This window comes from Rana temporaria, chromosome 8, assembly GCF_905171775.1.
Source record: "Rana temporaria chromosome 8, aRanTem1.1, whole genome shotgun sequence".
Taxonomy (NCBI): Eukaryota; Metazoa; Chordata; class Amphibia; order Anura; family Ranidae; genus Rana; species Rana temporaria.
Window position 1 is genome coordinate 156,556,375 of NC_053496.1, and position 25,009 is coordinate 156,581,383.

The 25,009-nt window shown below is 45.8% G+C and overlaps 1 protein-coding gene across 3 annotated transcripts in view; it reads right to left on the reverse strand.

Annotated features, from left to right (window-relative positions):
• Nucleotides 1-6,388: 6,388 nt before the first annotated feature.
• The window catches only part of LOC120909260 (glycine N-acyltransferase-like), a 42,942-nt gene continuing 24,321 nt past the window's right edge, over nucleotides 6,389-25,009 (reverse strand). For 2 of the 3 annotated variants that reach the window (XM_040320993.1, XM_040320994.1), the window contains 2 exons: nucleotides 24,481-24,616; nucleotides 12,870-13,531 (listed from right to left, as the gene is read on the reverse strand). In XM_040320993.1, the coding sequence (XP_040176927.1) occupies nucleotides 13,129-13,531; nucleotides 24,481-24,616 (539 nt within the window). In that variant the 3' untranslated portion in view covers nucleotides 12,870-13,128. Of the gene's footprint in view, nucleotides 7,120-12,869; nucleotides 13,532-24,480; nucleotides 24,617-25,009 lie in introns of those variants that run through there. The other variant, XM_040320995.1, reaches the window with a different exon arrangement.

A 25,009-nucleotide genomic window follows, 5' to 3' on the forward strand; every position in this document is an offset into this window, starting at 1 on the left:
AAATGTTCTTAAAGAGGAATTTTTGCAAAAAGGTTACAGGGAGGATGTCCTGGATAAAACAATTAATGAAATAGCCAATATACCCAGAACCCAATGTCTTGTTAAAAAGGATCAACAGCCACCATCTGACCAACTTCAGTGGGGATTTATTTCAAATTTTCATTACCAACCTAGGAAAATTGAAAAGATTAAAAAAAAAATATTGGTATATTTTTTGTATATATTTTAGATCCACCTGGCCAACAAAAAATATAAATTGATTTAACCGCTTAGGGACCGCCCACTGTAGATATATGTCGGCAGAATTATCACGTACCTGTACATGGCCCTTTAAATGCCTGCCATGTGGTCGTGAGCGCGCCGGCAAGCTCACGACCCTGCCGCCTTCCCCGTGAGTCGGACCGCGGGTCCCACGGACTCGATCGCCGCAGGGATCCCCGCGATCATCTCACGGAGGTATAGAGCGGGGAGATGCTTGTGTAAACAAGCCTCTCCTTGCTCTGCCTAGTAAGAATGACACTGATCTCGGCTCCGTGTACTCGGAGCGGAGATCAGTGTCATGTGACAGAGAGCCCATCCCCCTACAGTTAGAAGCACAAGGCAGGGAACACTTAACCCCTATAGCGCCACCTAGTGGTTAACCCCTTCACTGCCAGTGTCATTTTCACAGTAACCAGTGCATTTTTATAGCACTGATCGCTATGAAAATTACAATGGTCCCAAAAATGTGTCAAAAGTGTCCGATGTGTCCGCCATAATGTCGCAGTCACGAAAAAAAATCACTGATCGCTGGCCATTACTAGTAAAAAACAAATAATAATAAAAAAAAATGCCATAAAACCATCCCCTATTTTGTAAACGCTATAACTTTTGCGCAAACCAATCAAAAAACGCTTGCATTTTTTTAACCAAAAATATGTAGAAAAATACGTATCAGCCTAAACTGAGGGAAAAAAAAAGTTTTTTTAATATATTTTTAGGGAATATTAATTATAGCAAAAAGTAGAAAATATAGATTTTTTTTCAAAATTGTTGCTGTATTTTTGTTTATAGCGCAAAAAATCAAAACCGCAGAGGTAATCAAATACCACCAAAAGAAAGCTCTATTTGTGGGGAAAAAAGGACGCCAATTTTGTTTGGGAGCCACAACGCACGATTGCGCAATTGTTAGTTAAAGCGACGCAGTGCAGAATCGCAAAAAGTTTATCTGTGTAGAAAATGCATTTCATAAAGAATGATAAAACATAGTAATAGGGGTATATCTAGCATTATTAATATTCATAATAAATCATTTTCTATAGATGAATTTATCACATGCAATACCTCACATGTGGTTTATTTGTTGTGGTGTCCATGTGGGTTGTACTATGTGGGGAGGACTAAAAGACTCCCCAAGATTCGTTTTGCCAAACATGTAGCCAATATAAAGAAAGGGTTTAAAAAGCATAGTGTGTCCCTTCACTTTAGGGAAAAGCACAATCAAGATCCCACACTACTGCAATTTTGTGGGGTAGATTGTGTATTTCCATCATGGAGGGGCTCTAATCGAGTTAGGGACTTATCACAAAGAGAAACTAAATGGATTTTTCTATTAAAAAGTTTTAAAAAGTTAAAATATTGAGCTGGCTCTCAATTGTTTCATAAGTATTTTTTTTAATTTAATTCATGATTTTGATTGGCTTATGGTAATACTAATAATAGGAATGGGTTCCTCATGTTTTACATGTAATTTTATAAATAATTTTAAAATGTATATATTTATTTTGTTAGTTCATTGTTATAGTAAGTATATAACATTTTTTAACATACACTGCTAATTTACATTATTGGCTGCAATCAGTGACAGAGTCGCTTTGGTTTGGTGTTGTCTTTCTTGTTATTAATAATATGTTAATCTATGATAACACTATCCAGCCAATCAGGAGGAAGACATGATGATGAAACGCGTCGGCACGTGGGTGTACGGCAACCATTAGTGATGTTGGACGCAATACCGGAAGTGACGTTCCGAGGGTTACGATTTTGTGTGGGTGAGATACCGTTCACACACGCTGGTCCGCTGTGACCATGTTATGCCAGTTCCTTGCTGCTTCAGTGGACTTGTTACATGCTTTTATTTATTTGATCCCATGTGAGTGTAATGTTAGAAGCATTTTTTAACTTGAATACATTTTCATCAAACGATTCTGCACTATTGGAGCACTTTGTTTCTTTATTTGTGGATTTTCCATGAGACCTACTTTCACAATTGGATATCGATGGATGATTTAACCCTTTGTGAGCTGTCGTGTATTTGTCGAGCACAAGAGTGCAAGGCAACTTCATCTGGTGAGTGCGCATCTAAAGGGGAGCCGAGTCTTCATTTGCACGCTGTTTTTTTAAGTTAATCCTTTCATACTACACAGTGTTGAATCACACTGAGCTTTCACGCTTGTTTAATGGATTGTTCAGTTGTAAACTTTGTTCAATCATTCATGCAATTCAGAATGACCAATGTATGTTAATGATTATCACTTGTCACTGTGTAATTTGTTATTCATGATTTAAAGTCACTTTAACTAACAGCGCCGCTATTTCCTATTAATTTACACAGTAAATGCTTATGATTATCTGTTTAATTTAAGTGGCAGCTTTAAACACTATTAGGTGGATTCAAAAAGACGTGCATAACGTTAGGCAGGCGTAGCTTATCTCATATACGCTACGCCGCCGTAAGTTAGAGAGGCAAGTGCTGTATTCACAAAGCACTTGCGTCCTAAGTTACGGCGGCGTAGCGTAAATGGGCCGGCGTAAGCGCGCCTAATTCAAATTGTGATGAGGTGGGCGTGTTTTATGCTAATGAATCGTGACCCGGCGTGATTGACGTTTTAAACGAACGGCGCATGCACCGTCCGTGGACGTATCCCAGTGCGCATGCTCCAAATTACGCCGCAAAGACTCATTGGTTTCGACGTGAACGTAACCTACATCCAGCCCTATTCTGAATCGACTTACGCAAACGACGTGAAATTCGACGGCGGGGCCGAAGTCCATACTTAATATTGGCTGCGCCATCTTTTTGGTGGAATATCTTTAGGCCTGAAAACGCCTTACGTAAACGGCGTAACTTTACTGCGACGGGCAAGTGTACGTTCGTGAATAGGCGTATCTCCCTGATTTACGCATTCTAGGCGTAAATCAGCGTACACGCCCCTAGCGGCCGGCGGAAATAGACAGCTAAGATACGACGGTGCCGGCGGTTGTATCTTAGCTAGATTTAAGTGTATGTCAATTTGAGAATACACTTAAATATAGGACGGCGCAGATTCTGAGTTACGACGGCGTATCTACTGATACGCCGGCGTATCTCTCCCTGAATCTGGCTATATATTTGCTCCTGGTGCTTTGGTGGTACCTGTAGTGTGGGTGTATGTAGCTTTTGGACCTTCTGATTTTATCTATGTACATATTTCTACCTTTTGTTATTCTGAAGAAATCCATGTGTGTTTGTCTGTGTCCATGTGGAAAGTTTATCTGATGGGAGCGGTTTCTTAATTATAAATCAGCTGCTACCCCTGCAGGGCTTTAATGAGGAAAATTGCGGCATCTGCATCCCTTTAGACATGATTTCCTATTGGTAGTATCTCACAAAAAATGTAATTTTTGTTGCAGAGGATGCTTAAAATCTGACTTGTATCTTAGGGTAGACTTCTGGGAAATCAGTGAGCCAATCACACAAGCAGGAAATTATGTTTCTGAGGGGTGTTCTGTACACATTCTGTGGTTGCCATATTGCATTTTACAGAGAATTACAGAGCTGCAGATTGGAAAGGAAAGGTAATTTTTAATAACATTCAATTATAATAGGACTTGAGTCACAATAGTATATACTATTTTATATGTAACACTACCCCCGAAGGAGCTGCTGGTTTAGATTTGGGCCTGCCGTTACCTTACTCTTCACCATGCTTATCCTAGGGGTCCTTCTTAAAGAGTTATAAATGTCCACACCAACACTTGGTTTCTTTTTCTTCAAGCTTTTTTACTAAACAAGTTCTGTTATAGGGACAGAGGGTTAGGGAAGATTCAAGTACCTTGCTTTGCGGATTGTGGGTATGATCTTGGATCCAGAGGACAACTGTTCCCACACTGAATCCAGCGACCACCGGATAGGCCTCTCTCACTGACCTAGCAGCCGGTGCGAAGCTCGTTCAAAAGTCTCTGCCACAGACTTGATGAATGCTGTCGAGTCATTACACGGTCCTCTGTCACAGGACCATGCAACCACACATGAATTTTGCAAAGTTCAAAGAAATTACACAGCTCACGGTGCCAGGATCTTTCAGCCAAACCGGCTGCACTATGAGGCCAGGATGCATCCTCTAATTGAATCCTCAATTGTTCGGCTTCTTCCTGCAGAGAAGACAGCACAGGACTACCCCTGGACTAGTAGGCCCCAAAACTTCTTGGCCTACTCGCAGTAACTGAGCCTCGGGCCAGCAGGCCCAGAGACCAAAAGATTGCTAACACATCCCTGAGGCCAGGAGGGCCCTCAGGTCAGGATCAGAAGACCCCACCAGAATGATGTCTGTCCCTTAAGTACCCCTCACCAGAATGCACAGCGGCGGGGACCACTCCACTGAGCTGCTTCTAGGCAAGAAGCACCCAATACACCCAGCCTATTGCAGTTCCAACCTTGACCCCTGGTGACAGCGACACCCACAGCTAAACTACAGCTCAGATAACTAAATTTGCAAAATAGAGCCTACTCAACAGGAGCAGGGCGCTATACATAGTATTATAATTTTTCCCACTAAAGGAGTATTACCCTTTAATGAATTTTAAAATAAATGCATTCATGGATCATGGATTTACACTAGTTGGTATTTGGCCTATTTTATCTTATTGCTTGCTGTTTATCTACTGGATTGAATGCAAACTAATGTAGGGTACAAGGATAAGAGCTTCCGGGTTTTCCTTTTCAACAAGCACTCTTCGATCACTCTTACTTTGGGGGCCGTGCCTTTCTGATAAGCCTACAATTTGGCCACTGTGGTGATGTGGAGGTAATGCGGAGAGCACAGTTGAAGATTTCACTTTAAAAAAAATTCACTTTGCATCTGTTTGCGCATTTCACATTATCGAAATAATATATTTTTTTTAGGAATCACTTCTGCATGTTTTAATCAGCTCTAAATGTAATTTTATTTGTTCACACATCTACAGGGATTCAGACCCTGCCACTTAAAACACTGCAAGTGCAGCAGCTGACTGATTATTATAAAATCACTCACATTCACGTTGCATATGATTACAAACAAACAGCTATTTTTTTCAGAATACCAAAAGGTAGGAATCTGCAACAACGTTTGGTAAAATTCTTGCACATGTACATACAGTAGACCAGCCAGAGGTGAATTTTTTTTATTTCCTCAACAAAAAACGAGTAATGCACACGACCGTTTTTCGGGTTGTAAAAAAATGTCATTAAAAACAATCGTGTGTGGGCTCCAGAGCATTTTTCACGATGTAAAAAATGGCCATTAAAAATGTAGAACATGCTCTAATTTTTCACGTAGTTTTTAACGTTGTCGTTAACGTCGTAAAAAATGGTCGTGTTTGGGCTTTAACGACGTGAAAAAAACGTGCATGCTCAGAAGCAAGTTATGAGGGAGCGTTCTGGTAAAACTAGCGGTCGTAATGGAGTAAGCACATTCATCACGCTGTAACAGACTGAAAAGTGTCTGTTACTAACACGAAATCAGCAAAAGCAGCCCCAAGGGTGGCGCCATCCGAATGGAACTTCCCCTTTATAGTGCCGTTGTACGTGCTGTACGTCATCGCGCTTTGCTAGAGCATTTTTTTTTCACGATCGTGTGTAGGCAAGGCCGGTTTAATGATCAGGTTGAAAAAAAGGTCGTTTTTTCTAGACCATTAAAAATTAAAGCGGATGTGCCAGTAACAAATACTGCAGCTGCTGACTTTTAATATTAGGACACTTACCTGTCCTGGAGTTCAGCGCCGTCCGCAGCAGAGGATGAGCGATCGCTCGTCTCTCTGCTGCTCCCCCCGCCATCCACATTGAGGGAACCAGGAAGTGAAGTGCTCCGGCTTCACTACCCGGTTCCCTACGGCGCATGCGCGAGTCGCGCTGCGCCTGCCGATTGGCTCACACGCTGTGTGCTGGGAGCAGAGCGTTCCCAGCACACAACGGGGAACAGACGGGAAGTCTGGAAAAACCCGTCTTTTGCCCGAGACGTGTGGCCGGAAGTGGGTGCAAATACCTGTCTTTAGACAGGTATCTGCATCCCCCTCCCCCTGAAAGGTGTCAAATGTGACACCGGAGGGGGGGCGGGTTCCGATCAACGTGAGTTCCACTTTAGGGTGGAGCTCCGCTTAAAAAATTTTAAAACCCCGAAAAAACGGTCGTGTGTACGCGGCATTACTCTTTAGGTTTTTGTCAGGATGAAGAACAGTTAGATCCTTTCTGTCATGTCAGTGCTGGGGAAAAGGGAAGGAGAATCTCTGTTACCAGGACACGACATCAGCAGTAAAACTGTAAGTGGGACATATATAAATGGATAAATCTCCCAACTGCTGCTACAGACACCAAAAAACAGGGGGAGGTTCTGTAACTCTATACAAAACTAAAAAATGTTTTGGCTGGAGTTACAATTTAGCACGTCCTGCTTTTACTTATTGCAAGTTGAGCACCATAAAATAGATGAGAAGGCACAGTCCAGATATTACAAAGGCTAAAAATTCCACTGCTGCCATCTTCCTGCCAACGGGAATCCAGCTGCCAGTGTTGCGGCTTGGCTGCTCTTGTTGTCCGGGGCCACATGACAGTACAGTGGAGTTCCAAGGGACTCCAACTGTGTGGCCAGCCTTCCAATCATGGTACGAAACACTCCTTGGCCTCGGTAAAGTTTGTCTGTGTAGCCCACACGCATTTCTGAAGACTGCTCACTTATCACCCATGAAAGGGGTGCTCCTACGCCTCCTCTCCTCATGCACACTGTGGGGAAGCTCTGGATGCACCGACTTAGGTAACGCTCACTTCGTTCGTTACCACCAAAACCCCAGAGAGCGTTCACGAGGTGTGCTTCGTCCGAGACGAGCGATGAGTATTGCAGATCCCTGGGAAAAAATTTGAAACATAAAATGATATTTAAAGGGGAAGAAAAAATGTGAACAGAAACCAAGTTTTTAAAAGGAAATTATAATGGGGCTGGCTGTGTACCTTTTTTTTTGTTATGTCAGTGTAATTAAGCTGTTTTAAATCTTTCACCGTTTATTTAAAACCCTTACTATTCAAATAAACATTTAATACAGGCTTGAATCCAAGATGGGAGTTCCACTGAAAATTGTGGGTGAGCATGTGATCCTCCTTTGGAGTTTAGCTTTAGAGACTCCATTTCATTTTGGTTATCCCTTAAAGTTTCCTTTCTTCAGCTGTGTATTTCTCTGCATCAAGCCAGTATTGACCTTAAAGCGGAGGTTCACTCAAATAACATCTATATCAGACTAAATTCTTTATACTTCTAACATGTACAATTGGCATTTTTTTTTTAGGCTGCACATACCTTATAATCTATATTTGCAATCCGGCTTCTAGGTACTTCTCATGCGGGAGTAGGCGTTTCCAAGCTGAGTCGCAATGTAATCTGGGAGTTCGCCCAGATGATTGATGTCTATCAGAAAATGTTCCCCCCGGCGAATAAGGCCCCGCCCCCCGTATTGCGTAGTTGCGTCACGGAGTTTCCGAAAGAACCCGAACATGCAGAGCTGCGCGTCAGCTCTATACGGCGCATGCGCAGTCAGCTCTCACGGCTCCTAGTCGGTGCGCAGGTGTGTAGAGCTGACTTGCCGCTCTGCATGTTCGGGTTCTTTCAGAAAAACTGTGACACTCGTGACGCAACTGTGCAATACGGGGGGCGGGGCCTTATGCGCCGGGGGGGAACATTTTCTGATAGACATCAATCAGCTTGGAAACGCCTACTCCCGCGGGAGAAGTACCCGGAAGCTGGATTTCAAATATAGATTATAAGATATGTGCAGCCTAAAAAAAAAAAAAAAAAATGCCAATTGTACATGTTAGAAGTATAAAGAATTTAGTCTGATATAGATGTTATTTGGGTGAACCTCCGCTTTAAGTGTCTACTAAGAAGAACTGTATTTTTTATTTTCAGTCGGCGGTATTGGCGGACATCGTGATTTATGTTGTATCTACTTCGAGGGGACATTTATTTTTCTGTTTTTTAATAAAGTACTTGTCAAAAACTGTTGTGTTTTTTTATTTACTTTTTTACACTTTTTTTGGTGAATGAGTAGGGGTACAGTGTACCCCATATTCATTCATGGGGTGGGATTAACAAGGGGGCTTCCAGATTCAAATAATAAAAAAACACTTATATGGTGTGCTGTGTGTCAGTACAATATTTCTGGCTCTTGGCTATGATCTAATAAACTGAAATATATATATATTTTTACCTTTTACCTTTTCATCTCTTCCTCTGACATTGTACAAATGCTTGCTTGATAGGCAATGAGTCTCTACAATACTTTGGACTGTTGAGTTTGGAATATCCTACTTTAATTGTATTTTTTTTTTTTCAACTGATTCATATTCATGTTCAGCACATCAGCTGCCTGAGCTCCACAAAAGGGGTTTGAGGATTGTGGTTTGTGGCTTGTACAATGTGTTACGTAGATCACAAAAAGCTATAGTCTGACTTGCTTGGCAATTTATATGATAATCGCTTTTTTTTTTTTAAGTAAATACCTCACAATAGTTATTTTGCTGTGTTGCTGCTGCAATGCTCAGTTATTACTGCTACACAAAATACATACTAGAAGGCAAAAACTACCTACAACTACTCACACTGAAGCGCTGCAAAAACGGCAGATAAAACGCTGGTTGCTTTTGAGGCGCATTTGATGCGCTAGCGGTGACCTTAAAATGAAACAAAAAAGAGTAGTTTTGCAGTGCTTTTGAATCCATTTTGGGCAGGGGGGGGTTTTTGAAGCATTTTGTAAAGGGCTCCAAACATTCCCCAAAGATGCTGATTGCAGGACTTTTTTCACCTCCCTGCAAATGCACCGCCCCATTGTGAAAGCATCTGTTGAAATGAATAGGAGCAGTTTTCAGGCGCTATTTTTAGCGCAAAAGTGCCTGAAAACCTTCTGAGTGTGAAAGAGGTCTAAGACATCGCTCAAGTATGTAAATAAAAAGACTTGCATTTTTATATTTTTTCCCTTGATACAAGTCTCCCATGTCAGTTCCTGGCCCTCCATGCAATTTCTTTGCCAATCCCTTGACTATTAGCTTAGATAATGACCTTTTTTTTATCCCATTCATGTGTAAGGGTTTGGACTGTGGATCAAAACTTCAGTAACGTTCTCTGATCCGAAACCAGGGTAAAAAAAAATGTATCACTATTTATAACCCAACCATGCTGGGCAAAGCAAAAATATAAATAAATTGCATCTGCATATACTCACTCATTACTGACATAGCGTGTACATAGTTTTTTTTTTTTTTGCATCCCTGCAGGCAAACCTGATTGGGGGAGCAAAAAAAATTGATTATAAGCATTGGGAGGAAGCAATTAAGTGAACATATTGCTTTGTCCTGCATATGTGTAGCACAGGTCACCTAAGTGGCAAAGAACCAATTCATGACACAGGTGTCAGTAAGATGTGTGTATAGAGGGGAAAATGACAAAAATGACACCCTAGATGTAGCAGTAAGGACTACAATTGCAACAAACAGTTATTCCCTGCCCTATCTGTATACTATAATATCCCCCTAGTGCCCGGTGTTACTAAACTGACATCATATTTGTGAGCCCAACCAAAGGGATTAGTAGTTCCACCAGATGGCTATTCCCCTGCATGGCCATATGCTCGGACCACATATCCCAGGGATTTTTGCTACCATCAGGGAGATAGCTGGGAAGGTCTATAAAAGAAACCAGAGACCCACGCCAGCCTCTCTTCTTCCCAGGCCTCGTGTGTGACGGATCTCTCTGTGCAGGAAGAGTGAGATTGTGGCCTACCACGCGGGTGTGTGCAAAATTCCTGTCCGACGGAGAAGGGGTTCAGCGCTGCCTGCTGTTCATTCTGACATCTGACCAGCACCAACTTGACCATACAGCAACGCACGTTTGTGTTCCATATTCGATTGATCATCACAAGCGTGTCCACAGTCAGGATGTCTATTCGGGAGTTGCTGTCTGGAAGGCGGTTGATCGGCCTGGTCGTTGGTGAGAGGGCAATTGCCCACCTTTGCAAGTCTTTCCTTGGTTGTTTTGCTAGGACACTGTGTACAGACAGCATTACTTTGGGAACACTTCACTGCACTTCTATTCAAACACTGTACAAGGGCAGTTTTAGCTGCTGTAAGCACAAGATATACTATCACTCTGTTACTACACCTTATTGGATACAGTTAATGAGCTCCGACTGCCGGTGAAGACCATAAGGTCCGCAACGGGGACATTTGTCATTGCTACTTAAAGCGGGGGTTCACCCTATCGACGGGAAAAAAACATTTTTTTTTCCTTTTACCTTTAAATCAGGCATTGTAGCGCGAGCTACAGTATGCCTGTCCCGAATTTTTTCCCCCCATACTCACCTTGTAGTCGTCCATCGAAGATACCGGGGAATGGGCGTGCCTCTGGAGACGGAGGATGATTGACGGCCGGCTCTGGCGCGTCACGCTTCTCCGGAAATAGCCGAAATAGGCTTGGTCTTCACGACGCGTGCGCATAGCCTGTGCGCACGCGCCGTGAAGAGCCGAGACCTACTCCGGCTGTCTTCGGGGAGAGTGACGTGCCAGGGCCGGCCGTCAATCATCCTCCCTCTCCATAGGCACGCCCATTCCCCGCGGGAGCCGGAATCTACGATGGACGACTACGAGGTGAGTACGGGGTTAAAAAAATCGGGACAGGCATACTGTAGCTCGCGCTACAATGCCTGTCTCGATGGTAACATCAAGTACGAGAGGGTGAACTACCGCTTTAAAGGGTATTATGCCATCCTTGTTTAGCTTCATCTCTAATTAGGAAAAAGGTTAAAAACTCTGGCCTGTGTTTATCTTTTTAGAAGTATTGTCAGAATCTATGCTTAACTTTGTACATATGTATATATAGTATCCTGTTGTTGCTAACTACCTTAACTGTTTCACTGGGGGAATCATTCTACCGAGCTGATGCTGTTAACCAAAGCTCAGTTCAACACCCCTCTTGTACAACTATGACTTATCTGAAGCATTTCAGTAAATATTAACAGAATATAAACATATTGAGTTCTGTCTTATTGCTTAAAGCGGTGGTTCCCCTAAAAATAAAATGTTGACATCGCATTTAGCAAATAAATTACAGTTAGAATCGGCTTGTTTTATTTAAAAAATACCTCCGTACGTATCGTTTCCATTATTCGGTCCCACCGCCACTTCCGGGTACGATGCAGGCGGTGGGCGTTCCTAATTGATTGACAGGCATCCGAACGACGCATCCATCGCGTCACGAGATGCCGAAAAAAGCCGAACGTCGGTGCGCATGCGCCGTATAGAGCCGCACCGACGTTCGGCTTTTTTCGGCATCTCGTGACGCGATGGATGCGTCGTTCGGATGCCTGTCAATCAATTAGGAACGCCCACCGCCTGCATCGTACCCGGAAGTGGCGGTGGGACCGAATAATGGAAACGATACGTACGGAGGTATTTTTTAAATAAAACAAGCCGATTCTAACTGTAATTTATTTGCTAAATGCGATGTCAACATTTTATTTTTAGGGGAACCACCGCTTTAAAGGTGGTACAAGGATGTCTGAACCCAGAGTGTCAGGTGGTTTGGAATGTTCACATGGTCATGGTGATGCAGATGAGCAAGTAAATCCAAGCAGTCCCCAAGGGGGCCATGCTACATATATATCATTCAGCCATAATGATCTTGGTGTGGAGGAACCCCCAGTGTCTACTGCCTGTACAAGGATATTTGAATCGCATATTCTTGAATGATGATACTTGAGTGAAACAAAAGTTTTTATTTGCTGTTGAGCAGAAAGCAGTCATATTCACAAGTAATATGTATGAAAAAGTTTTATGATTACACAATTTCATACAAAACACATAAACAAAGAGTTCTGATGACCTGGGGGTCCCCAAGGAATACCCTTAATTTGCATAGATTTCCTCTCACTTCCTGTTTGGTTATGGGATAGGAAGTGAAGAGAAATCTCTGCAATAGGACATAGATGGCGAAAAAAAAATATGACAGGGGTTATAACCCTCCATTATTCTATCCAAACTGAAAAAAAAAGTTTTGCCTATAGTTCTACTTTATAAGTCCATAGTATATTAGCGACTAATGCTTGTTTTAGGAAGTATTAGGTGTGATTGCAAAAGGGAAGTAAGGGAAGGGAAGGGATAGAGGGGCTTTTTGTCAGGTGCTCAATTGCAAAAAAAGGCGAAAAAGGAAGGAAAGTGAATAATGACAGCAAAGGGGAAAGATTGTAAGTGGGAAAAACAGGGTAGTAAATTGTGTGGCAAAAGAGACCCCCAGACCCCTGTGGTTGGCTTCTCACAGGATTGTCAGACATTTAGCAATACAAGTTTGGTGATATCATTGATTCCATGAGCTCCACACCTTGAAAAACCTGTCATAGCTATTTGTGAGAATGAAAGTTATTTTCTTTGTTAATAAAAAGGCATTGATGCATCTTCTAACCCATGGGTCTTCAAACTACGGCCCTCCAGTTGTTCAGGAACTACAATTCCCATCATGCCTAGTCATGTCTGTGAATGTCAGTGTGTTACAAAGCCTCATGGGATGTGTAGTTCTACAACAGCTGGAGGGCCGTAGTTTGAGGATCCCTGTTCTAACCTCTGTAAATGATGTACCTAAATAGTTTTTTCCACATGTGTCACTATCCACAGTGCCACTATCTGTTTGATAGACTCCTCTGATCTCCGGGTAAGATTGTGTGAACCTTCTTATTCTTAAAAATGTCTTAAAAAAACTGTGGTCTAGAACTGGCACCAGGATAAATGTGAGCTGGTTTCTTATGCACCAGCAGGTTTCCTTTGAAACAGGGTAGTTTTGCTGGTTTGCAGTTTTTTGATAGCTTGTACGTTTAGTATGTTTAGCTCTTTTGCTTGAAGTAACATTGCTCCCATCTGCCAGTGAGTTGAAACCCTGCCTTTAGTATAGAAGCTTGACTTGGTATATTATCAGGTGCTGTATGTACATAAGTTGGAGCTTCTTTTTCATAATTGGCTGCTGCAAGCTTGAGTAGTACGTTATGTGCGAGACCAAGATTCCTGTAATCAGAAAGGGTATAGCCCATGCGTATTTCCATGGAGTTCTCTATTAAGCCCCAGGCAATCGGATGATCCAGCCCTTTTTTCCGGACACAGATGGTAGGCAAGTTCTGAATGCAACGTTCTATAAAGCGAAGACTTCTCTGGTTCATTCCAAATGCCCATCGACTGTTAACAAGTGGAGCTTCATGAACCAAGAGTGGGGTGTACCACAATTCATGTGAACTGTGTAAGGAGAAAGGAAAAAACTGTGAAGGACTGAGTGTAGTCTTCACTAGAAGTCTATTTCACTTTCATTTTGTTTCATTACAAGGTACTTGCAAATGAGTTAGATAGGTCGTTTTGTTTCAAAATAGTCTGGATAACTGTGGAAGAACTGCTGATGGGAGGAAAGTCTCAGAAAATGGATTAGGCCCAAACTGGGAGTCCCATTAACCTACAAAGGAGATGATAATGTTCCAGTGCTTATGGGTAAATACCTAAGCTGGTAACTTTTGGTATTAGCCTGAAGACTCTGGCAAATCATTACTAATATTTGATGTCTAGACTGTATTTCTATGACTGGAATTCTGTAGTTCTGTGATACAAGTATCAGTACTACAGAAACACAACAGGCTAAAAACAGAGGGCCAACATTGCAGGGCAGGAAAGCACTCCTCTGTCTCTCACACTTCCCTCTAGACACTGAGGGGATATCCATGTCCAAATGAAGATGGAGCCTAATGCCTGTTACTGGAGTCTTTGCAGTAGAAGTAAGAGGGGGTCTTTGGCAGCTGTGATGAATAAACCTGCATTTTAATGACTGTCTCTTCCTGTTATTGTCCATTTGCTGCCTCTGTCTTGGCACAACTGCTAAATTGTAACCCACAGTCATAGATCCCAACTGTCCCTGATTTTGAGGCACTGTCCCTGATTTGGAGCAATGTCCCTCATTCCTCCTCATTTGTCCCTCATTTTGGTCAGATCCATAAAGTTGTATATAAAAAATGTACTTGTTATCTATCAACAAGTGTTTCCCAGTGCTAAACCTTTCATCTGATTTCTAAATTGCTGTATTTGTAAATTCCAAAACCCAATATAAAGGAATAGTCGTAGTTAAAAAAAAACAAACACTTTTGGGTTTAACCAATCTTGTTATTTGTACAATTCTCCTTTAAGGGGGCGTGGCAAGGGGGTGTGTCCTATGCCTGCATACGTTTGCTGATAGGTGTCCCTCATTCCCATCTCAAAATGTTGTGAGGTTTGCCCACAGTGCTGTGTTTTCATCTTTTGGGGACTAAGTTAGTGCTGAAGGTTTTGGGATTTGTAAGTGTAGGACTAATTTAGTGTTGTATTTTTTAGGGATGTATTGTCATGATTCACTACATCCCCCCCCCCCATCCTTTTTAATGCTTATCATCGGTGACCAATGCCCTAAAAACAGCAATATCTGGGCCACAGCAACAGTGTAACTGTTGTGAGATATACATCTAATGGAACCATTTTAAAGAACTTCTAATTTGGTGATGACAAAAATAAAACCAGGAAAAGACATGCATATCATAAAAGGCATATAGCTCGATTCAGTAAGAGTTAGGCCGGCGTAGCAGTAGATACGCCGACCTAACTCGGAATTTGCGCTGTCCTAAGTTTAAGTGTATTCTCAAACAGAGATACACGTAAACCTATCTAAGATTCGACGGGTTGCGCCGTCCTATCTTGTGGGTGAAATATTTAGGCTGGCCGCTAGGTGGCGCTCCCATTGCGTTCGGTGTAGAATATGTAAATCACTAGATACGCCTATTCACGAACGTACGTCCGCCCGTCGCAGTAAGGATACGCCGTTTCCGTAAGAGATAGGCCGCGTCGAAATTTGAAAATGTTACGTTGTTTGCGTAAGTCGTCCGTGAATAGGGCTGGACGTAATTTACGTCCACGTCAAAACCAATATGTCCGTGCGGCGTACTTAGCCGCAATGCACACTGGGATATGTACAGGGACGGCGCATGCGCCGTTCTTAAAAAACGTTAATCACATCAGGTCACACTTCATATACATAAAACACGCCCCCCAAATACTCATTTGAATTAGGCTCGCTTACGCCGGCCCCATTTATGCTACACCGCCGTAACTTTGCAGGCAAGTACTTTGTGAATACAATACTTGCCTTGCAAACTTACGGCGGCGTAGTGTAAATGCCATACGCTACGCCGCCGCAACTATGCGCCCGCCATCTTGAATCCAGCTAATAGTCACCTTTGAGGAAGTTCCATCTTCAGGGGCCGCATCTCTCACCTTAGTATTGTCTCTGGGTCCCCTTCTTACACCATTCTGTATAGAAGCAACACACTGCCACAGATACAGCCATATGGGGTTCAGTTCTGGGCTGGGGCAGCATTAATAAACCCCTTAATTGATGTCAGTGGCAGCAATAATAAACAACCCCTTGGTTGGGGTCAGTCTAAATCAACAATAATATCCCCCCTTTATTGGTATCAGTGGCTGTATCAAGGTTAATACCTCCCTTTACAGTGGCAGGGTTAGCAATAATAAAACTCTCTCTTCACTGGTGTCAGTCACAAAATGACTCCCCATCATTGGTGTTCAGTGCTGGTATCAGCACTAAATATCCAAAACCCTAATTGGTGTTGAGTGGCACTGTCGTTAATAAATAGCCCCCTTCACTGGTGTTTAACAGTAGCAATAAACATCCCCTTCCATAAAGGCAATGGCAGCAATAAAATTACTGTATTTATTATTTTATAATTGTCAAATTTTTAAAAAAATACACAGTTTACAGGTGTTTAGTAGTGGGGGGAAAACTTTATACAACGTTTGTGCAGCACCACTAAACAGAGTTTCCATATTTAATTAACAAATGTGGATGCCCCATGTATAAAAGGGAATAATGCAATTAAAATGTATGCATAAAAAGGTTTTATACATTAAAACAGATTAATAAAAAATATATGTATTAACCTGACTTGAAAAACACAGTGGAGTCCCCCTCTTTTGAATGGATCCTATAACATACCTGAACTGAAAGCTAGTACCTCTAGGTCTTTTCCAACAGCATCTACTTGTAAAATGTTGTATTGCAGCATGACAATGAAAATTAGTAGTTCTTACTGAATTGTGACAAAGTACAACATAGAATTGTGCAATTTAATTTTTTTACAAAGGTGTTGTTGGAGGTGAAGACACCCACCTATTATTACTACAGAGTGTAGCTGTTGTTATACTCAGGCTACCAACAAGCAGGCAGTGTCATAACATACTCTGCATGGATTTGTCCTTGTAAATTATTTTTCATTTCAATTCATAACATAAAATTAAAGTAAAGTAAAATAAATTTCTTGTTAAAAAAATAAGTAAAATAAATATTTTATACACCTTAAAGGGGTTGTAAAGGGATTTTTTTTTTTCATAATAAGCATCCTTTACATGCAGACATTCCTCTTTTCACTTCCTCATTGTTCGTTTTTGCTCAGAAGTTGCTCTATTTCTCCTCTGTTCTGTTCACTTCCTGCTTGTCTGATTTTACTGACTACCGTGACGGGAGGGTTTACGTAGGGTGCCCACGTGTCCCGGATTGCCCGGGACTATCCCTTAATTGGCATCTGTGTCCCTGTTCCCGGATGCCTTTATTGCGGGACAATACAGTGTCCCGGAATGAATGACCGGGTAAAGTCATGATGAATTCAGCAGAGTCTGAGCCGCGGTAGCGCTGTCTGCGGCATGCAGAACCACCTCCACCTGACTTTCATTGTGCTCACTGGTTGCTAGAGCCGCTTGGCGTGTAGCAACCAGTGACATCACGGCTGCAGTGCACCCCCTCTGTGTTCAGAGCTGAAAGCGCGGGGAGGCTTTCACTTCCTCCTCCGACCTCCGCGCTTCTGCTCTGTCTGTCTGTCTCCTGGGACCCAAAGCAGCTGAGCTCCGAGGCTGCCCCTTGACATACCAGAGAGGGAGAGTTTCACAGGCTGCATCTGATATGAGAGGGACAGCAGCAGCAGCATCTGAGAACAACAGAGAGTGGTGGCCCCGGGGAGAAGCAGGAGGCTGACTGGAAGGAACAGCGCGAGAGGGAGTGAGAGAAGACCTGAGCAGCAGTGACATCCTCCCAGTCCCAGAGCCTGCACACCTTCCTCCAACGTCTGCTCCAGCTGTGCCTATCATCAAGAAGGCTGACAGAGAGGACAAGGATGGTCTGGAGGTAGGTGCATACATCACACACACCTACCCACAGACAGGGGCTGGGACAGGCTGTACAGGAAGGACTGCAGGCCAGCTTAGGGGGTCAATTTCACTCACCACCCCCCCTCCCTCTCTCTTCCATCCCCCTCTCTCTCTCATCTACCCCCCTCTCTCTCATTCACCACCCCCTCTCTCTCATCCACCCCCCCTCTCTCTCATCCACCCCCTCTCTCTCTTCCATCCCCCTCTCTCTCATCCACCCCCCCTCTCTCTCATCCACCCCCCTCTCTCTCATCCACCCCCCTCTCTCTCATCCACCCCCCTCTCTCTCATCCACCCCCCTCTCTCTCTCCCTTTTTCTTTCTCTCTCTCTCTCCCACCCCTTCTCTCTCTCTCTCCCACCCCTTCTCTCTCTCTCTCCCACCCCTTCTATCTCTCTCTCCCACCCCTTCTCTCTCTCTCTCTCTCCCACCCCTTCTCTCTCTTTCTCTCCCACCCCTTCTCTCTCTCACCCCTTCTCTCTCTCCCACCCCTTCTCTCTCTCTCCCACCCCTTCTCTCTCTCTCTCTCCCACCCCTTCTCTCTCTCCCACCCCTTCTCTCTCTCTCTCTCTCTCCCACCCCTTCTCTCTCTCTCTCGCACACCCCTTCTCTCTCTCTCTCGCACCCCTTCTCTCTCTCTCTCTCTCGCACCCCTTCTCTCTCTCTCTCTCTCGCACCCCTTCTCTCTCTCTCTCCCACCCCTTCTCTCTCTCTCTCCCTCACCCCTTCTCTCTCTCTCCCACCCCTTCTCTCTCTCCCACCCCTTCTCTCTCTCCCACCCCTTCTCTCTCTCTCTCTCTCCCACCCCTTCTCTCTCTCTCCCTCACCCCTTCTCTCTCTCCCCCACCCCTTCTCTTTCTCTCCCCCACCCCTTCTCTTTCTCTCCCCCACCCCTTCTCTCTCTCTCTCCCACCCCTTCTCTCTCTCTCCCACCCCTTCTCTCTCTCTCCCACCCCTTCTCTCCCCCTCTCCCCCCCACCCCTTCTCTCCCTCTCTTTTCCACCCCTTCTCTCCCTCTCTCCCACCCCTTCTCTCTCTCTCTTTCCCACCCCTTCTCTCTCTCTCTTTCCCACCCCTTCTCTCTCTCCCACCCCTTCTCTCTCTCTCCCACCCCTTCTCTCTCTCTCTCTCCCACTCCTTCTCTCTCTCTCCCACTCCTTCTCTCTCTCTCCCACTCCTTCTCTCTCTCTCCCTCACCTTCTCTCTCTCTCCCTCACCCCTTCTCTCTCTCTCTCCCACCCCTTCTCTCTCTCTCTCCCACCCCTTCTCTCTCTCTCTCCCACCCCTTCTCTCTCTCTCTCCCACCCCTTCTCTCTCTCTCGCACTCCTCTCTCTCTCGCACCCTTCTCTTTCTCTGTCTCGCACCCCTTCTCTCTCTCTGTCTCGCACCCCTTCTCTCTCTCCCACTCCTTCTCTCTCTCTCCCACTCCTTCTCTCTCTCTCCCTCACCTTCTCTCTCTCTCCCTCACCCCTTCTCTCTCTCTCTCCCACCCCTTCTCTCTCTCTCTCCCACCCCTTCTCTCTCTCTCTCTCCCACCCCTTCTCTCTCTCTCTCCCACCCCTTCTCTCTCTCTCGCACTCCTCTCTCTCTCGCACCCTTCTCTCTCTCTGTCTCGCACCCCTTCTCTCTCTCCCGTACCCCTTCTCTCTCTCCCGCACCCCTTCTCTCTCCCCCGCACCCCTTCTCTCTCATTCTCCCTCATCCCTTCTCTCTCTCCCACCCCTTCTCTCTCTCTCTCCCACCCCTTCTCTCTCTCTCTCCCACCCCTTCTCTCTCTCTCTCCCACCCCTTCTCTCTCTCTCTCCCCCACCCCTTCTCTCTCTCTCTCCCCCACCCCTTCTCTCTCCCACCCCTTCTCTCTCTCTCCCACCCCTTCTCTCTCTCTCTCCCACCCCTTCTCTCTCTCTCTCCCCCACCCCTTCTCTCTCTCTCTCTCCCCCACCCCTTCTCTCTCCCACCCCTTCTCTCTCCCACCCCTTCTCTCTCTCTCCCACCCCTTCTCTCTCTCTCCCACCCCTTCTCTCTCTCTCTCCCCCACCCCTTCTCTCTCCCACCCCTTCTCTCTCTCTCCCACCCCTTCTCTCTCTCTCTCACCCCTTCTCTCTCTCCCACCCCTTCTCTCTCTCTCTCCCACCCCTTCTCTCTCTCTCTCCCACCCCTTCTCTCTCTCTCTCTCGCACCCCTTCTCTCTCTCTCGCACCCCTTCTCTCTCTCTCGCACCCCTTCTCTCTCTCTCGCACCCCTTCTCTCTCTCTCCCACCCCTTCTCTCTCTCCCACCCCTTCTCTCTCTCTCTCCCACCCCTTCTCTCTCTCTCCCTCACCCCTTCTCTCTCTCTCTCCCACCCCTTCTCTCTCTCTCCCACCCCTTCTCTCTCTCTCTCTCTCCCACCCCTTCTCTCTCTCCCTCACCCACCCCTTCTCTCTCTCCCTCACCCCTTCTCTCTCTCCCTCACCCCTTCTCTCTCTCTCTCCCACCCCTTCTCTCTCTCTCCCACCCCTTCTCTCCCTCTCTTCCACCCCTTCTCTCTCTCTCTCCCACCCCTTCTCTCTCCCTCTCTCTCGCACCCCTTCTCTCTCTCTCGCACCCCTTCTCTCTCTCTGTCTCGCACCCCTTCTCTCTCTCTGTCTCGCACCCCTTCTCTCTCTCCCGTACCCCTTCTCTCTCTCCCGTACCCCTTCTCTCTCCCCCGCACCCCTTCTCTCTCATTCTCCCTCATCCCTTCTCTCTCTCACCCCTTCTCTCTCTCTCTCCCACCCCTTCTCTCTCTCTCTCCCACCCCTTCTCTCTCTCTCCCACCCCTTCTCTCTCTCTCTCTCTCCCCCACCCCTTCTCTCTCTCACCCCTTCTCTCTCTCCCACCCCTTCTCTCTCTCTCTTTCCCACCCCTTCTCTCTCTCCCACCCCTTCTCTCTCTCTCTCTTTCCCACCCCTTCTCTCTCCCACATCTTCTCTCTCTCTCTCTCACCCCTTCTCTCTCTCTCCCACCCCTTCTCTCTCTCTCTCCCTCGCCCCTTCTCTCTCTCTCTCTCCCTCCCCACCCCTTCTCTCTCTCTCTCCCACTCCTCTCTCTCTCTCCCACCCCTTCTCTCTCTCTCTCTCTCTCTCTCTCTCTCTCCCACCCCTTCTCTCTCTCCCACCCCTTCTCTCTCTCTCCCACCCCTTCTCTCTCTCTCTCTCTCCCACCCCTTCTCTCTCTCTCTCTCTCTCTCCCACCCCTTCTCTCTCTCTCCCACCCCTTCTCTCTCTCTCTCTCTCCCACCCCTTCTCTCTCTCTCCCACCCCTTCTCTCTCTCTCTCTCTCCCACCCCTTCTCTTTCTCTCTCCCACCCCTTCTCTCTCTCTCCCACCCCTTCTCTCTCTCTCCCACCCCCATCTCTCTCTCTCCCAACCCCTCTCTCTCTCTCTCCCACCCCTTCTCTCTCTCTCCCACCCCTTCTCTCTCTCTCTCCCACCCCTTCTCTCTCTCTCTCCCACCCCTTCTCTCTCTCTCTCCCACCCCTTCTCTCTCTCTCTCCCACCCCTTCTCTCTCTCTCCCACCCCTTCTCTCTCTCTCTCCCACCCCTTCTCTCTCTCTCTCCCACCCCTTCTCTCTCTCTCTCCCACCCCTTCTCTCTCTCCCACCCCTTCTCTCTCTCCCACCCCTTCTCTCTCTCCCACCCCTTCTCTCTCTCTCTCCCACCCCTTCTCTCTCTCCCACCCCTTCTCTCTCTCCCACCCCTTCTCTCGCTCTCTCTCTCTCTCCCACCCCTTCTCTCTCTCTCTCCCACCCCTTCTCTCTCTCTCTCTCTCTCTCACCCTGTAACGGATTATGGACTATTCTGCCTGGACATTGATAATAACTGCAGGATCTTGAGAGACTACAGGATGTTGGTTAATTGTGACCCCAACCAGTCAATATTCTATGACTCATTTCTATGATTAGTCTAGTGACATGCTAATTGCATCAGGGCTTGGAGGACATTCCATTGTCCTTGTGGAAAGGTGTTGTAACGGACAGGTGTTAATCCCAGGTCTGCTCCCAGAACTCTAATTATGCATACTAAAGACTGCTTACGTGTGATAACCCTGTCTACAATCTATTGATGCTCAGAGGTGTCAAGCGGTATGCAGAGACGGAGTGGGTGAAGGCTTTTGTTGTTAGTAATTGAGGAATGTTTAGTAATTAGCCTTAGTGTGTGATTAGGGGGGGAGGAGTGTCATTTGTTTCTGTACAGTTTGTAACCAGATATAAGGAAGAAAAATGTGGCATTAAAAGTCAGTCCTGCTTGACTCTGCAAACGTAGCCCGTCTCGTTTCTTGGAAGGGCGTTCGATGGGATATACCGGCGGTACCTGCATATCGCAGCTTGCCAGGGAAAAGGACGTCTCCAACGGCTGAGACCCTCACACTACCTGGGTAGCCGTTACACACCCCTTCTCTCTCTCTCCCACCCCTTCTCTCTCTCTCTCTCTCTCACCCCTTCTCTCTCTCTCTCCCACCCCTTCTCTCTCTCTCTCTCTCTCCCACCCCTTCTCTCTCTCCCACCCCTTCTCTCTCTCTCCCACCCCTTCTCTCTCTCTCCCACCCCTTCTCTCTCTCTCTCTCTCTCTCCCACCCCTTCTCTCTCTCTCTCTCTCTCCCACCCCTTCTCTCTCTCTCTCTCTCCCACCCCTTCTCTCTCTCTCTCCCACCCCTTCTCTCTCTCTCTCTCTCTCTCCTACCCCTTCTCTCTCTCTCTCCCACCCCTTCTCTCCCTCTCCCTCTCCCACCCCTTCTCTCTCTCTTCCACCCCTTCTCTCTCTCTCTCTCCCACCCCTTCTCTCTCTCTCTCTCCCACCCCTTCTCTCTCTCTCTCTCCCACCCCTTCTCTCTCTCTCTCTCTCTCTCTCTCTCTCTCCCACCCCTTCTCTCTCTCTCTCTCTCCCACCCCTTCTCTCTCTCTCTCTCTCTCCCACCCCTTCTCTCTCTCTCTCTCCCACCCCTTCTCTCTCTCTCTCCCACCCCTTCTCTCTCTCTCTCTCCCACCCCTTCTCTCTCTCTCCCCCACCCCTTCTCTCCCTCTCTCCCCCACCCCTTCTCTCCCCCACCCCTTCTCTCCCCCACCCCTTCTCTCCCTCTCTCCCCCTCTCCCCCACCCCTTCTCTCCCTCTCTTTTCCACCCCTTCTCTCTCTCTCTCCCACCCCTTCTCTCCCTCTCTTTTCCACCCCTTCTCTCTCTCCCACCCCTTCTCTCTCTCTCTCTCCCACCCCTTCTCTCCCTCTCTTTTCCACCCCTTCTCTCTCTCTCTCCCACCCCTTCTCCCTCTCTCTCTCCCACCCCTTCTCTCTCTCCTTCACCCCTTCTCTCTCTCTCTCCTTCACCCCTTCTCTCTCTCTCCTTCACCCCTTCTCTCTCTCTCTCCTTCACCCCTTCTCTCTCTCCCACCCCTTCTCTCTCTCTCTCCCACCCCTTCTCTCTCTCTCTCCCACCCCTTCTCTCTCTCTCTCCCACCCCTTCTCTCTCCCACCCCTTCTCTCTCCCACCCCTTCTCTCACCCTCACCAAGCCCCTCTCCCCTCCCAAATGGACACTAACAGGTGACAGCTAGGGAGAGTAAGTGATCCCATCCCTTCCCAAGCACTGCCACTTAACCCATGCCCCCAGTCTGCCACTGACCTCATCCTCCTAATGAAGGACTACAGGTCCCAGCATTAGTCCCTTAGAGCTGAGGATCTGACATGCTCCCCCAATGGATGGGGTAGGAATCGGGTAGGTCAGTGTAATGATAAGGTAGGTCAGTGTAGGAATCAGGTTAGTGTAGTGGTCAGGTATTTCAATGCAGCAATCTATTAGGTCAGTGTAGGGATCAGGAAGGTCAGTGTAGCGGTCAGGTAGGTCAGTCTAGGGATCAGGTACAGTAGGTCAGTGTTGTAGTTGGGTAGGTCAGTGTATGTGCAGTTTTTACCCCAGATCCCTTGTGTCATTTGTATTTCTTTTGTGGTATAAAGTACAGGGTTTTATATACAACTTTAGTGCCTTAGATATAAACAGCATTTGTTTCATGTATGTTAGCCCAACATCGCAAGAACAATTACACTCTGTGAATCTAAGTGGCTGCCTGCAGCTGCAATGTTGGGCTTCCATACATGAAACAAATGCTTAAATAGGTGCGGGGCCTCTCGGCCACGTCATATGGCGGCACCGACCGCTGCTTGCTGGGGGGGGGGGTGTGTCCCTGAATGGCTGTATGGAAATGTGGTCACCCTATTACTGCGGTGGTCAGTAACGTGCTCACCCGCTCCTGGTAACTACATCTGTGCGTTAGAGACCTCAAGGAGGTGTGAATTACTGGGCGTGCCGCAATTCATACTGGGAAATGTAGTTCTTACATGAACGAACGCCGCAAACCAGGAAGTGAATGAGAGAACAGAAACTAGAACGCCGGAGGTGATATAGATGAAGGAATTTAATAGGTATTTACTCGTTTTTTTAACAGAATCATTACACTATTCTGTCTGTCTACCTTGCAGACATTAATTTTAGGCAAAAAAAATGTTTCCTTTACAACTCCTTTTAAACCCTGTACACACGATCAGACCTTTGTCCGACCAAATTCACATCGGAATTCAGACAGAATTCCATCGGTGGAAAAGAGAACATGTTCTCTATGTAAACTCCGACATAAATCCTTGGAATATCCAATGGAAAAACTCAGGTGGGCATACACAAGGTCGGAATTTCCGATGGAAAAAGTCAGTCGGACTTTTTCCATCGGAAATTCTGATCGTGTGTACGAGGCATAACAGAACGGAATAGAACATCACTTTATAACCTTGAGAACATTTGAAATTTTTTTTAAATAAGGGATAAAAAAGTGAATTCTATAATCCACGTTTTCAGACAAACAAGTTCTGAAAACCTATTATAGGCACATCATAGGCATCTAAAGTGTCTCATGAGCTACTGACTGACAAGCATTGTTTTACTTCTCCATACCTTATACTGTTGACGTTCTCCAGCTCTTCATCTGTCATTCTGTCTCTCATGTATAGAAAGTTACTGGTTGTGTGTATCTGCCTTCCATGTTTGGAACTAACTTCTTGCAGTACACCTCCCAGTGTTGGCTGGCAACCTGTGTATGTATAAATAATACAATAATATTGGTTCAGTGGCTATGCAGGTTGTTTTTTACTATGGTGCATATGACTGAGGCGTAAAATGAACTAAACTATGGTTTAACTACCTCAATAGGGGACACTTTCACCCCCTTCCTGCCCAGGACAATTTTCAGCGTTGTCACACCTTGAATGACAATTGCGCGGTAATGCAATGTTGTACCTAAACAATATTTTTATTAAAAAAAAAATGAGACAGATAGAACTTTCTTTTGGTGGTATTTATTCTTTGGTAAACCAACGCAAATAGACCAAAAATTGTGAAAAAAATAAAATTTTTATTTTTATTTTCTGTTATAAAATGTTGTAAATAAGTAATTTTCCTCCTTCACTGATGAGGCTGCAGTGGC